This window comes from Nicotiana tomentosiformis, chromosome 8 (assembly GCF_000390325.3).
Source record: "Nicotiana tomentosiformis chromosome 8, ASM39032v3, whole genome shotgun sequence".
NCBI lineage: Eukaryota > Viridiplantae > Streptophyta > Magnoliopsida > Solanales > Solanaceae > Nicotiana > Nicotiana tomentosiformis.
In genome coordinates, this window is record NC_090819.1 from 99253984 (window position 1) to 99268941 (window position 14958).

Sequence of the window (14958 nt, forward strand, 5' to 3'; positions counted from 1 at the left end):
CCCGTTGATCATCATTCTCCTCAAGTAATGCCTCCTCATCAGTCTCATCCTCCTCAGTGTCTCCCTCATCAGTATCCCCCGCAGACCCTCCGGACTCCTCCTCTGAATGAGTGTCAATGGGAACAACGGAATCCGGAGCTTTTGAAACCTCAGTACCATGGGCCTCCAGAGCTGTCATGAGGTTCATGAAATCAAGGTCCAGGCTCGGAATGTAGGAGGTACCAGTACCCTGCTCCCCTTCCTCCGGAAGAAGGGAGGTCAAATCAAACTCCAAATTTTGCATCTTGTGCAGCTGTGATTTCAACTCGGCAACATCCTTTTGGAGTTGAGGCATATCCCCAGATTCACCTCGCTCGACCCTCTCTAGACGCACTTCAAAGTGATTGAGTCGGTCTTCATAGGATTGATGTTGTTTCTGAAGAACGCCCACTGAGGTTTGGATAAGGGGCAGTGCTTGCAGGATGAGAGCTAGAAGTTCTTTGGTCAGTCTGTCTACTTTGGCATTGGCATGTTGTGCCAGTAGACCAAGCTTCGAGAGAGCAGGCAGGGAAGCAGGTGGCTGTGTAGTGGTAGTTCTGGGAATGGATGTGGAGGTGGCTAGTGTAGAAAGAGTGTCAGGCATTGAGGGAGAAGCAGGTGCTGCTGAGTCTGATGGAGGATTGAGTGAAGTCTCTGGTGGGTTGTCTATCACCTTTTCTGCGGCATCATTGATCCGGGTGATGTCAATATCTTGAATAGCCTTTTTGATGCGGTCATGTTTGGGTATGGGAGGCACTTACATAGCTTTGCACAAAGCACTGATCAAACATGGGAAGGGGAGTGATGTTTATTTTTTATTCGCTCTGATTCCAGTCTCCCGGAATATAATTTATTCCACATTAACTTTGATGCCCATCATGATGCATGCAATGAGGATTGCCTTCTCGATGCTTATGTCGGTTTCATTTCTAATAGGCATTAGACGAGAGCAGACAAAACTGAGCCAATACCAGCCTTCCTGAGTGAGATACCTTTTGTGAATATTTTGGTGCGGATCTATCCAAGAGGAAGTTCCTTTGTCTATGACGGACGCAACCCAAGCACGCTCGGATTCCTTATTGTCAAGTTTTGCATCATGTTCAGTCGTGCCTGATGACCAATCCTCAAAATATATGTCGTTGAGTGAAGCGGCATCACAGAGTAATTGGACCCCTCAAACTTGGACAGACTGTAAGAATACATGGTTCCACTTCTGCTCAGCGTTCCTGGAGGCAGCATAAGCAGCATAGAATTCCCTAACGAGCGTCTCGTTATACTCCCCCGGGACTTGAGTTAAGAACTCCCATTGCCACTTTTTAATATTTTCAAGCACATGAGGGTAATGTTCTTTTAAACCTTTCAGGACTAGCTACTTCTCTTCAATGATTTGTCTCTTTGCTAAGCCATCTTTGTACAGGTTCCAAGAGCCGGGAACCCCAAACCGTAGATCTTCACCACTTTTCCGGCGTGTTTCATCATGGAGATCAACGGATGGCATAAGATCAGTCTGTGCCTCCTCCTCTTTAGACTGGGAGGAGTGCTTAGATGTGCTTCTGGCTGTTTCAGGCCTTAGGTGTTTGGATTGTTAATCTTGTTCACTCAGGGCAGCAGCCCGTTTGTTTCCTCGAGCGGGAGGTGATCGCGATGCGAGAGACTTCTTTGGTGCCATTCCTGTCAATGAATCAATGGGTGAGTAGTTGACATAGCATTGGAAACATATTGAGAGAATTTAAAAGAAGAAATAAGCAACGGTGATGAGTTATGCGATCGCATAACAATTCTGCGAACCGCAAACCCATCTCAAAATTACACCACTTAGAAGCCAAAAAAGGAATACGATTGCAAAAGTGGCCGCAGAACAAGTTATGAGACCGCATAGTGGTCGCATTTTTGCTCACCCGATGAGGCAAATTATCTGCCTCGGCCTGTGGCACTTTCTTTGTTCGCGAAATGATTCTGCGATCGTGAACCCAACCACAGAAGTTCTTCTCAACAGGCTACCTAGGGCACCAAATGCGACGACTCTACAGACCGCAAACCAGTTATGCAGACCGCAAAGATCATCATCCTTAATCAAAAGGTTGACCCACTCAATTTACAGAGCTTCTAACACCCAAATTTGGACATTGCACACCTATGACATGGAAAAATTTCCTACCCTGTTCTTTAATCCTATTATGCAGATTAAATTCTTGAAACCCAGTTTACCCCCAGCATCAGTTTCCCCCCAAACAATGATTCTTACACTAATTATGCACACATGGATACCCACAGCAAGGGATTGAGAAGAAGGGGTAAAAGAGATGCAAACACATGTTCTTCTTCAACGTAATTAAGCAAGAGAGGGAGGAACATTTACATACCAGATATTTGAGCAGTTGAAGAATTTTTTCTGATATACGAACCAGGTGACCTCTTTCTGTGCAATTCCGTTTATTTTTTTGTGATTTTGTGTAGTCAAGCCAATTTTTTTGGTCTTTTCTTGTTCTTCTTTATTTTGTTGATCTCGTTTGTGTTGTGCGGTATTTGTGTGTGAGTGAGAGTGAGGATGTGCGACTGAAATACGGAGGGGATTAGGGTTTAATACCTGGGAGTTCTGCGGTGGAAAAGTGGATCGCATAACACATTATGCGGTCGCATATGTATTATGCGACGAGTTAGTGACGGCTTGGCTAAGATCCACGTCGCGACGCATTTTGTTGTCGCATAATTATTATGCGAGCCGCAGAAATAGAAATCCCACCGCATTTTGGAGGACCAAAATTGCATTTTCTTCGGAGTGTGTCTGCGACCACTATGCGGTCTGCAAAGCCATTATACGACTGCATAGTTGCCGCAGACCACATGTCCTTATTTCCTTCATTATTCTCAGTCCTTTGCACCTTGTTGAATTGTATTTTGAGCTACCTGCATTCTAACACACACGTCAAACTACTCAACACTAACAACTAAACCTATAGAAATTAAAATCTAACAAAAGAATGTTACCACACATGGGTTACCTCCCAAGAAGCGCTTGATTTAACGTCGCGGCACGACGATGTTGACCCCATTTGGGCTAATCAGTGGTGGGGACTAGTGTAGGACTATCCTTGAGTGCGAATTGTTCCACCAAGTGCAGGTAGGCAAGCAGACAGTCCCCCTTCTTAGGATTCTTGATCAGCGAGAGTTGGCGTGCTCCACTTGATCCGCAGCTGCTTTTGATTTTGGTACAATATGCTTGTATACCTATATGGGTATGACGTGGCCCAGTCCCATCCTTGTACAATTGTATTTTCTATTAGAGGTCTGTAGACAGTTATGTACAGTTGGATGGTATATGGCCTTGTTGGCTTCCAGTTTTGGGTATATAGTTATTTGTAACAGCCTTGTCGGCTCGGCCTACGTATTCTGCACGTATATGTACATAAGTCTTTTGGGTAGATTTCCCTCATGCATGTTATTCTCATAATTCAGCAGATGTTATTTATGTTTATATCTTATACGCATGCTCAGGGGTGTTCGATAGGTAGGACTCGGGCACCTGTCGCGGCCCATCGGTTTGGGTCGTGACACCTCTACCCGCATATATTGGGGTGAGGTGGCATGATCGCTTTGTGTTGGGGTTGTGGTATTATGATACACCTCCACCCGCATATGTTGGGTGAGGCGGCAGTGCCGCTTTGTGTGAGGGTGGTTATAAAGAATCCCCGACTTAATATCGATAAATTTGAATGGAAGCTCTTAATAAATTTGCTTGACTTTAACGACTATCTAAGCCCATTTATTGTTACCATGATTCATGTGGTATTTCCAAGCCCTTGAATAGGTTTATTTGTATTGTGTAAGTGAACGTTGTGAACGGTCTATGAGACGCATATGTGTATAATATGATATGTGAACACTAAGGACGGTCTACAAAATGTGTATGCGTAAAATAAGGGAGGAAGGTGCCACTTTCGTTGGCATTGTTTGTACATGTTGATACAATTATATTATATTATGTATTTCACATATAGTTCATATGGCGCAGTCGATCCTAAAAGAAGGTTAGAAGGATGCAAGTATAATAAGACTTGAAATGTGATTTTATTGGATGTTTCGTAGTTTTTTGATGTACTTTATTTGCCTTTTATTTGAGTTACCGTATTTTCATATGTTGTTTTGACTGCCTTACATACGAGTACTATTCCACATGTACTCACATCCCTTTTGCCCGGGGGCGCTGCATATTTTAATGGATGCAGGTATACTTCTACATGATGATATGGATCTTTGATAGGGATCTTCTTCACTACTCAGCTTATGGTGAGCCCGCTACAGTTCTAGTTGGTGTTTGGGTCTAGTTCGTTTTATCTATATAGGTATCCATTGTCATAGAAGCTCCATGTACACTGTGAGTCATGTAATTAAAGCTTTGAGTTTTGTCATGTATTTATGTTCACAGTATTTACAGCTATTTATAGAGTTGTGTAACTACCACGAGAAAGAAAATATGGGTCATTGAGCCAAGTGTATTTAATATGAAAGTCAAGATCTTATTATGTTATGGTAAATCGTGCATGAGTAATGATGAGAGGTTAATGTAAATTAGGCTTGCTCGACTGGGATTACTTGGTTGAGCGTCGATCGCGCTCCTCGATTTCGGGGTGTGACAACAATTACGGCATGAAAACAAGATATAACATGAAGCAATGAAGATAGGGAAAACAAGTAATGTAATGGCTAAATCATGAATAACAATTAATGAAATACGAGAAAGCATGGAAACAAGTAATTTGATGGCGTATATACATTCGTCATCTCGCATATATGCCACTTCACATGTAATTCACATAGCACATAGCACATAGCTCACATGTTCCTAATTCCCTCAAATCAAGGTTAGACCCAACACTTACCTCACTCCGCAATCAACTCAAGATTCAACCACGACCTTGCCTTTCGAACAAGCCTTCAAACCAATCAAATCTAGCAAATTATTAATCAAGCGATTCAAAATAAGCCTTAGAAACTATCCACGAATAAAAGGGGTTCAATTGAGATAATTATTGAAAAAGTCAACAAAGGTCAACCCCGGGCTCGCTTGGTCAAAACCCGATGTTCGGACCAAAACCCGATCACCCATTCACTCCCGAGCCCGGTTATGTAATTCAATTCGAAATCCAACCTCATTTCGAGGTCTAAATCTCAATTTTATAAAAATTCCCAATTCTACCCAAATTTCTAATTTCTACCATATAAATCCTTAGATTTTATGTTGAAATCTTATGAAATGTAATGGGTAATTGAAAAGAAGTAGATTAAAGTCACTTACCAATGAATTTAGGAAGAAAGTCTCTTGGGAAAATTGCCTCTAGGGTGTTTAGGATTGAAAGTTTGAAAGAAATGAGCTAAATCCCGTTTTCCCCCTCTTTTACCCAGCTGCAATTATCGCAATTGCGATACAGAGTTCGCAATTACGATGATCGCAAAAGCGATCAACCCCTCGCAAATGCGAAGAAGCCACTGAGCCTGTTGCCATCGCAAATGCGACAATTTTGTGGCAAATGCGAACCAAAGCAGTCAACAAATGCGAACTATACTTCGCAAATGCGAAGAAGCACCAAGTGGATAGTGGTCGCAATTGCGAAGATTCTATGTCCACAAATGCGAACTCTCCCCAACCCAGACCAGGCTCGCAAATGCGAACTCTCCCCAACCCCACTTCGTAGCCTATCCGAAACTCACCCGAGCCCTCGGGGCTCCAAACCAAACATGCACACAAGTTCAAAAATATCATACGAACTCGCTCGTGCGATCAAAACACCAAAATAATACTTAGAACTGTGAATCGGACAACAAAACTAATGAAATTTTCAATGAAACTTAAGAACATGTAATTTCTCAACCAGACATCTGAATCACGTCAAATGAACTCCGTTTTGCATCAAATTTTGCAGACAAGTCATAAATACTGAAATGGACCTATACCAAGTTCCGGAATCGAAATCCGAACCCGGTAGCAACAAAGTTAAATTACGGTCAAATTTATGAATTCTTTAAACCTTTAAGCTTTTAGTTTTCAACAAATTACAATAATTCAAGCTAGGGACGTCTGAATTCGATTCTGGGCATACGCCCAAGTCCCAAATCACGATATGGACCCACCGGGATCGTAAAATATTAATCCGGGTCCGTTTGCTCATAACGTTGACCGAGGTCAACTCAAATGAGTTTTAAGGCACAATTTCACATTGTTCTCAATTTTTTCCACATAATAACCTTTCGGAAGAAGGCACAGACTATGCACGCAAATCAAAGAAGGCTAAACGGAGTTAATCGAGGCTTTGAAACAGAGAATTGAGGGCTAAAACTGAAAAAATGACCTATCGGGTCATCACATACACCATCTGTGCATGGCTCGCCATTTCTAGACACTCGACCTTGCCAAGTACAATGTCATCCTTGCGCGTGATGTCCCGTGCGTGTATGGTGTCATCCATGACTATTTTGCCTTGTGCATATGCCTTACTCGTTGGCGCTATGCCACCCTAATGCTGCGAGCCTTGCTTGTGCACCATGCCTCCCACATTTGCTTCACCATGCTCGGTCACCACGCCCTGTGTATGCTCTGTGCCTCCTGCGTTTTCGGTTTTCCTTACCAAGAGTGTGCTCCACCATTGCACCATCTTCTTGTGCTAATACCACACGTGCTTACCATGTCTCTATGCCAACACCTCCTTTGGTTGCCTCTTTTCACTTGGCCCCGTCCTTGGCCTTCATGGATCTTGTGGCATGCACAAGATTTCAATGTTTTCTGGTGAGGTGTGACAATAATCACTAATGAATTTCCAACTTCTCGTCTCCAAAACGCTCATTTAACGCCAAACTCAACTAACCGCTTCCAACAGGTGAAATACATTCAATCATGTTTGCACCCTACTATCACCTATTTTGTCACATATGCAAGCACATAAGATTGAAAGTTTAACACGTACTAATGATCCCAGGGTCGGGGCATTACACCCATCCCTTCAAAGGATAAACAATGGTTACTTACTTATCCCTAGCTAGTGTGAGGCAAACTCCTACTTTCTCTGAAGCCCATTTTCTGAAATCTTATATATTGCTCACGTCCTCATTGATGTTGTGCTTTGTTTATACAATTCTGTCCAGAAACTCATTGCTTATTTCTGGTTCCGATGGTACGAGAGTCCCTAGCTGGAAAGTCATTCTATGTGTCTTAAGTAACTCAATTAGATGCATTAACCAGAAGTATTAATGGAGTCAATCCGAAGTTCTACTCTAGAATTTGAATTTGATGGGTAAAACTTGATTAGGAACAACATTGATAGCATTACATCCTCCTAAATGCGTTAAGCAAGAAACGGATATGCAAATTAAGATCACAACAATCGGCACATCTACTCTCCTAATGCTCTGTAAGTAAGGAGATCAGTGCAAGATCCAACTCTTCAAACATGAGACGTACAGAGTGTTCTCTTATTGAGGCTTTTGGGTAAAATGCATGTGGACAGCTGAGCAGACATGCTTATTTCTTCTACAGTTTGTTTGCAGTATAAGAGGGGACAGTTGCCAAATCATTTCTTCTTGAAGAGGAAATGTGCAACCATCCATTCTTCTCCATTGTTGTAGCCAAACAGTTCAGCAACTGAAATGAAAAATGTTCTCCAATAGACAGTCCACTTAACAGCTGAATCCTTCCCATAAGTTGATTCCATTATTGGCTTTATACAAGTTTTGTTCTGGTCCATTCTCTTAAGCCATTCTTCACTGAAAAGGGGTATACTAATTTAGTTGTTTGATCAAATGGGAGTCAAGGAGCAAAGATATTCTCGTAAGCTGAAACCCATTAAACAGCGCCTAGGTGTTTTTTTCCTTCTTTTTTATCTAAAAATATTCAAATTGGCAAACCATATCATTTTATCGCTAACACATCAATCATGCTCTATGTAAACTCACCTTGTCTGTGCATAATGCTTTCCGTTAACGAGCCAGTGATTAACCACAGAAACATCATCCTGCATGCAAAAATCACCGTAAAAACTAAGCAATCACAAAATGGTTTAAGGCCACAAAAGGCATGTCCTTTCAACTGCAAAACGCTTGTTTCTTGTATTTTCTGTTAGTTGTTAGTCATTTATGCAACTTTCAATGGATTATGTGATCGAATGTACAATATGTAAGCAACAAGCAGCACGTTGGATTTTACAAGCTCACCTGAAAATAAAGGAGGAGATTTGCAGAAGGCATTGTACCTCCACTGAAGAAGTAGCGAGTGATCCAATCATCATCATTGACATCCTGCAGAAAATTATGTACTATATCTGTAATTGAAGTAGGGGATATTTGATATTCGAATTTATTCTAGTGAATAGATTCGTCATTATCTAAAAACCAATGCATCAGCAGATCAACTTATGTACCTCGAAGTGGTAAGCAAATGCCTTGTGGCAAAAATGTTGAACAAAATGAAGACCATCTGGCTTCATCCATCTGGAGATCTTCTTGAGGAGATCTCCGTAGTTCTTCATATGCTATGAAGTGAAACTGTTTATTAGCTATATATCGTTACTGTAAATTGTAACCTGAGAACAAATACTCTGTTTAAACTCAATACCTCAAACATTCCAATAGACAATATTCGATCATAGGAACCTTCCATCTCAAATGTGCTAATATCTGCAACTATGATCTCCACATTCTGTAGCTGAAGTTCCCTTAACACATAAACCACAGGAAAATAAGATAGTTTTCAATATATAACTTGATCTTTCCATTATTTAGAAGAGAAACTACACAAACCCGTCTCATTAAATCAACATTTAGAAAATTTTGTCCAGCTATAGGAGCACACCACAATGTGTACACAATCCACATAGTGGTGAACGTTTTGAGGGAAGACTCTGGTTAAATTAACATAAACAAGATTCTCAGATGAGGTTATTTAGATGATAACTAGAGCCAACACCAAATGGATTTCGTAACATCAAGTTCAAAAGACCAAGGAAGCAGGATATTTTTTCTTTTGATATAAGTTAATGAAGCATGATATAGAAACTCTTGTATGTTTCCTAGATCAAAATAAAACAAAACAACTATATGCTTAAGCTCATCGAAAGCATATCAAAAAGAGTACGTGCACTGCTCTTCGATATGTGCTTTTTGAGTCACTGAATTGCAAATTCCAGTAACTTTGCAGCTACTGTATTTTTGTGCTATGTATAGAGAGAGAGATCCCCAGCCACATCCAACATCAAGTACAGTGTTTCCATTTTTCAACTGTGACCTTTCACAGCATAATTCCATCATTGCTTTTTCAGCATCCTCTAAAGTGCTTGACTTGTCGCGGAAATAACAGCAGCTGCATTATATCAAACATAATCCAGTAAGACCATCAGATTATATTCAGCAGATGTTGTGACAAAAAAGAATATTGCTATTCTACGCTTAAGTAAGAATACAAAAAGTAGATTGGTAATGCCGAAGGAGGGTGAAACTTTAGAGTTATGGAGATACTTGCCTGTATTTGAAGTGCTTTCCAAGAACAATCTTGAAGAAAGACGTAGGAAGCTCGTAATGTTGGGACTTTGCCTTCTCAGTCATCACAGCTATAGGCATCTCTCTTAAAGCTGTAAAAGAAGGAGTCAGTCAAAATTCTATAAAGGATGAAGCATGCAATTACAGGCAAGCAATCGAAGCGCATCCTTATTAGTATAAACTATAAAGCATATATTGGACGTATCACTTAAGTCCTTTTCTCTCCGGTGTACCAGCATTATGTACTTAATGCAACTGGTTGGGCGTTCTAAGGTGCCATTGATCCAAATTTTACTGTCTCAAGACCCAAATTCCACATTATTTTGACACTTAAGCCTACAGAAATAACAGATAAACCTATGAACGTAGCAGTATTTAACTATTTCATAATCTTCTGGATCACACAGCCCTTTGCTGCCATCAGCTTACTACTAAGAGACAAGTGTATCAATATAAAAGTTGAGCTAAAAGCTGACCGTGTATTATATATTAACAGAATCAAATACTTTACTACTGTGTGCCATATGAAACCCACCTTGGTTAAAATTAACAGAAAGCCTCGCTTTTTTCTAGGAAACTTTCCCTATAGATCTTCTTGTACATACTCAAATACAAAAGAAAGTTGTACGAAATAGAGCATTGTGTTGCCAAATATATAATCCCTTCATTAGTTATGCTAATCGATGAATTATTTTACACCGAGTTCAACGTGAAATATACATATAACTACATAGGAACACGTAAATGACAGAAATGTACTAGTCCTGCATAACTTGTCCGTTAGCCAAACAACCACTAATACCACATTCTAAAGTAGTCTATTACCTTACTTAAGTTTCATTGGTACAGTAAATCAAAATATCTCGTTCAACTGAAGTTGGAACGAAGACGAAAGAAGAGCACGTAAATTGCTATTTAACTTGCTTACATTCCTTCCTTTGCTAAATCTAAACCTGTAAAATAGATTGTCCACTGTTTTTCGTTCACATGCATAAACCGCCTAGAATTTTCCTAAAAATTGAGAAGTTACACTAAATTCTTCAAATTACATGCTCCAGCAAAAAAGTGAAACCTGGCCATATATAGAACTAAGAAACAAAGTTTAACACACAATATATACACCTTGCTTCGGTAGTAGTGGAAAAACAATGATTTTCTGAAATTAAAACTGAACTTGAAATTAGAGAAAAGTGCGTACAGTGCACAAACTGGAGAAGGTCAGAGAGCTGAAGCTCAGCGGAAGGCTTGTAACTGGAACGAAGTCGGGCAGCTAAGAGCAGTCGTGTGAGCCGCCGTATAACGGCGTCAGGCAAGAGGTTGCGCTCAAGAGAAGACAGCATTAAACGCACCGTAGAATTGTAAGGCATCTGTACTATCGCATCCATCTTTCTGATCTGCTTAAGGACTAATTAGGAGAAGCAACGATGAAGGGGAAAATTTTTTAAACTACTGTATTTAATAATTGAGTTTAAGTTACATACAATACAATGCTTTAAAGAATTCTGGATTAGTTATCTCATGTACCTCTTACCAAACCAGCAGTAAAATGGTGATATTACCTAACACATATAAAAAGTAGTAGGATAGCTAATCTAATGAGATAACTCACTTATGTGTCATCGTTATATCAAATGACCACTTGAGAGTTCAATAAAACTCGCTCTATTTTAATTTATATGACATAATTTGATATGACACCAAATTTTAAAAAAATAAAATAACTTTATTTGATATGACACCAAATTTTTAAAAAATAGAATAATTTTTGAAATTTATAATCTTGAAAACTTGGTAAAAGATTTTATCAATAACTACTGTACCATAAAAAAATTATATCTTCACTTTGTGTAGCAAAACAACTTTTTCGCTAAAAATAAAATAGGTAAAATAAAAATTTTATTTTTAAATATAAAATATATTATTCTTTTTAAAACGATCAAATAAAGAAAGTGAGTGGTATAAACTAACTACTGTACCTTCTTTTGGCAGCTGTCCGTATTAGATCTTCTAGTGATACATAAAGTACAAAAGGAGGTCTGGTCCAAAAAAGAAAAAAGAAAAGAAAAAAAGGTCTGGTCTTAAAAGCAAAAACGTTTCACTTGCATCTACGAAATGATGATTTTTAAGAGCACTCTATTCCTAGAAACATTTAGCTTGATAAAATTATTCTCACTGCCACTATGTAAAATTAAACACAATTTTAAATAAAATTTGCTATAAATTTTCCTAAATATTTTACATAATTACACAATTGAGTAATTATGTCATTTATCTTTCTTTTTAAATTTTTCTCAACACGCATTTTTTTCGAAAATTTTATATGAGCAATAAGACATAGGAGTATGAGTTATTAAATTTTTAATTATAATACTCATACTGTAATATATAAGTAAATAGTTATAACAAATAAAATGATATTGTTAATGTATAATTTTTTAGACTGAACAATATATATAACTCAAAATCCTTCTAGATTATGAATATCAAGCGAAAAATATTGTTCAGTCTAAAGATGTAGTTGACTGGAGCGAAAAATATTGTTAAGTAAAATACCCGTCTCACAATATGAAAAATATTTGACTGGAGCTATTATTTTTAGCCAAATAATTTTCTTAGTCAAAATTATGGAGTTTCAACTGTGTATCTTTTAATTTACATCTTTAAATGCAATGATTTTTATTTTTATTTTCTATTTTTCTTTTTCGAGCCAAATGTATAAAGAAAAACTTGTCTGGAACTTTATTATTTTTAGCCAAATTTAAAAATTTACTCAAAATCAGTATTTTAAAAGGCGAGGGCGTGAGACGGGGTATTTTATTTAATACGGGGCGAAGCGAAAGCCTCGAGACATATTGCGTAAGCACCACGAATCTTTAATTTTTTAAATTTATGAATTAACAATATAGCATTATAACAGAAGAAAATATAAAAGATACATTAAAAGTTCAAGAAAACTAAAATAAACTAAAGAAACTCATATAAAAAAAAATTGAAACATAACTTTCAAATATCATAAAGAACAAACTCCAATTATCAAATTGTCAAAACAATACTAAATTTAACAAACCCATTTTGCAACTAAGAAGAAGAAAAGAGCAACAACAAAGAAGAAGAGAAAAGTGTATGTACCTAAGTTAGTCAATTATTGGGTATCAGTTAATATTTTTTTTTATAAGTGAGTACAAATTTAATAGGTGGCGCAAAACTGCGGGTCACATGAAAATTTTACGGTTTAGCTATAGCTAATATTGGGCTTCATCGTGGGCCATACCAAGCTAAAGGATCCACAAACAATCCAATTACCCTGACGGCCCAAAACTCCCTCCCTTATTTGGTCGTTGAAGCAAAAACAATGGGAAGAAATTGCTAAATTGCTACAAGTATTTCTGGAATCAACATTTAAGAATAAACTTTAACTGCTTGGTTTCAGTGCAGATTCATGGATTTGTAGTAATATTATGCCATAAACATGGGAATCTTGAAAGACAAGAAAAATGCTTCTCCTTTGGCTACTTCCCCTTGTGCTCAACTTAGAGAGGCTTACCATAATTGTTTCAACAGGTCAAAATTCAGACTTTATGATATAATCTTTACCCCTTTTACCTAATTTTTATTGTGAGTCCAAAGAAAGAAAAAAGTAAGAAAGAGTTCCTTTAGATTCTTGAGCATGTGGGTATGAGGATTTCACCTAAAACTTGAGTTTTTTTTTTTGTTTGTACGTGGTATTCTGATAAATTCTTAAAGGTTATGGGATAAAGAGGAGTGTGTTTTAGAATGGCAAAAATATAGAGATTGTTTATTTGTAAGCTTTTTCTGTTGGTGATGAAAATGGCAACAATGGAGTTTCTCAAATTAATCTCGAAAGTTCTAAGGAAGGAAAGAGGTTAGGTTAGATTTGGACCAAAGTATGTGTTATGTCTGAATGATGTTATGTGTGAACCATATAACACATGGGTTAAAAAATTTTGGGCTCCAACTATCTTATTTCGTTTTGGGCTTTTCGTCTTGGGCCTACGAGAAGGTTGTGGAAAGAAGATTCAGAATTTAGGTTGTAAATATTATTTTTTGTTTATCTGTATTGATCTTCTAGTTTGTTATAGCTAAGCTAATAGTTGAGGTACATGTAGCATATGCCGTTACTTTTAGATTCCATTCTTGTTGTATATAAACACAATCTGTACAGTGGAGAATCATTCAATATAGAAAAAGAGAATTTTCTCTATCAATCTTCTTCCTATTTCGTCATGGTATCAGAGCAATGCTGATCTGCTTCAAGCCACATTTCTTTTACAAATTTAAATCCATTTTTTTCTTCTCACTTTACAATGGGAACCAATTCACAAACTAGTGATTCAGTCATCTCTTCTCCACCTATTCCAGCAACTTCTATTTTTGCTAGTTCTACTGGTATTGGTCTAGTTGATTCAGCTCATCCCTACTACCGCTATTCTTCAGACTACCCAGGAATGAACCTGGTCTCCTCAACGTTTGATGGCAGAGGTTATGGTGGGTGGAGGAGAGTTGTTGTCATAGCTTTATTTGCAAAGAAAAAGCTAGGGTTCATTGATGGAACCCTAGCTGTGCCAGATGCAGAATTTGGGCTTCAGAGAGCTTGGGCAAGATGCAACGACATTGTCCTCTCTTGGCTCCTCAATTCCCTTTCCAAAGAAACTGTTGAGAGTGTCTTGTACTCACAGAGTGCAAAAGATCTGTGGAATAACTTGGAAGATAGGTTTGGTCAGGCAAGTGGAGCAAAGTTGTTCCAGCTACAAAAGGAATTAAGTGTTGTGGTGCAAGGTAACTCTAGTGTTTTAACCTATTTCACTAAGATGAAAGGACTATGGGATGAGCTAGATACACTCAATACTTTTTCTGCTTGTGTGTGTGTCTGTGATTGTGGAGCTAAGGCAAAGAGTATCAAGGCTCATCAAGATGAAAGACTTTTGCAATTCCTTATGGGTTTGAATGAAACCTTCATAGGAGTTAGGAGCAACATATTGTTGTCTTCTCCTTTACCTTCCATTGGGCAGGCATACTCTTTGGTCGTACAAGATGAAAAACAAAGAGAAATTCATGTTGTACCTGCTTACCCAGGAGAGTCTGGTTCTTTCATGGTTGTTAACCAAGAAGGTGGGAAGAAGTATGGTGATTCCAAACGACAGAAGGGGTCCTAATATGAAAAGAAGAGTTTAGGGATTTGTGCTTATTGTAAGAAGATAGGACATAGCATTAATAAGTGCTATAGAATCCATGGTTTCCCTACAAATTTTAAATTCACAAAGCCAAAGAAATTTCAGGGACTAGTTCAGGCAAACAATGTTTTAACCTCAAATGAAGAAGGAGAACAGGGAATTGGAATCTCAAAAGGAAAATCATTTACCCAGGAGAATGTAGCTCAACTACTTCAGCTTTTTTAAC

General features: G+C 38.3%; 2 protein-coding genes across 2 annotated transcripts; one reads left to right on the forward strand and one right to left on the reverse strand.

The window, feature by feature from the left end:
* Positions 1–7257: 7257 nt before the first annotated feature.
* On the reverse strand, positions 7258–10999 carry LOC104091171 ((S)-coclaurine N-methyltransferase-like). Its single transcript, XM_070182549.1, has 8 exons — positions 10739–10999; positions 9524–9632; positions 9140–9364; positions 8621–8720; positions 8427–8537; positions 8221–8304; positions 7963–8021; positions 7258–7773 (listed from the first exon to the last, which is right to left on the reverse strand). The coding sequence occupies exons 1-8, from the start codon at positions 10923–10925 to the stop codon at positions 7581–7583; spliced, it is 1068 nt and encodes a 355-aa protein (XP_070038650.1). The 5' UTR covers positions 10926–10999; the 3' UTR covers positions 7258–7580.
* Positions 11000–13865: 2866 nt separating this feature from the next.
* LOC104086282 (uncharacterized) lies at positions 13866–14714 on the forward strand. The gene has a single exon (XM_009590517.1). The coding sequence runs from the start codon at positions 13866–13868 to the stop codon at positions 14712–14714; it is 849 nt and encodes a 282-aa protein (XP_009588812.1).
* The last annotated feature ends 244 nt before the right edge of the window (positions 14715–14958 follow it).

What these genes read in the sequence shown, in the direction of transcription:
- LOC104086282 (XM_009590517.1), top strand. Translation starts at nt 13,866, where the DNA reads ATGGGAACCAATTCACAAACTAGTGATTCAGTCATCTCTTCTCCACCT.
- LOC104091171 (XM_070182549.1), bottom strand. Translation starts at nt 10,925, where the DNA reads ATGGATGCGATAGTACAGATGCCTTACAATTCTACGGTGCGTTTAATG. An exon ending in GGAAAGCACTTCAAATACAG is followed by an intron (nt 9,365 to 9,523) that starts GCAAGTATCTCC and finishes GATATAATGCAG; the next exon opens with CTGCTGTTATTTCCGCGACA. An exon ending in TGTCTATTGGAATGTTTGAG is followed by an intron (nt 8,538 to 8,620) that starts GTATTGAGTTTA and finishes TTCACTTCATAG; the next exon opens with CATATGAAGAACTACGGAGA.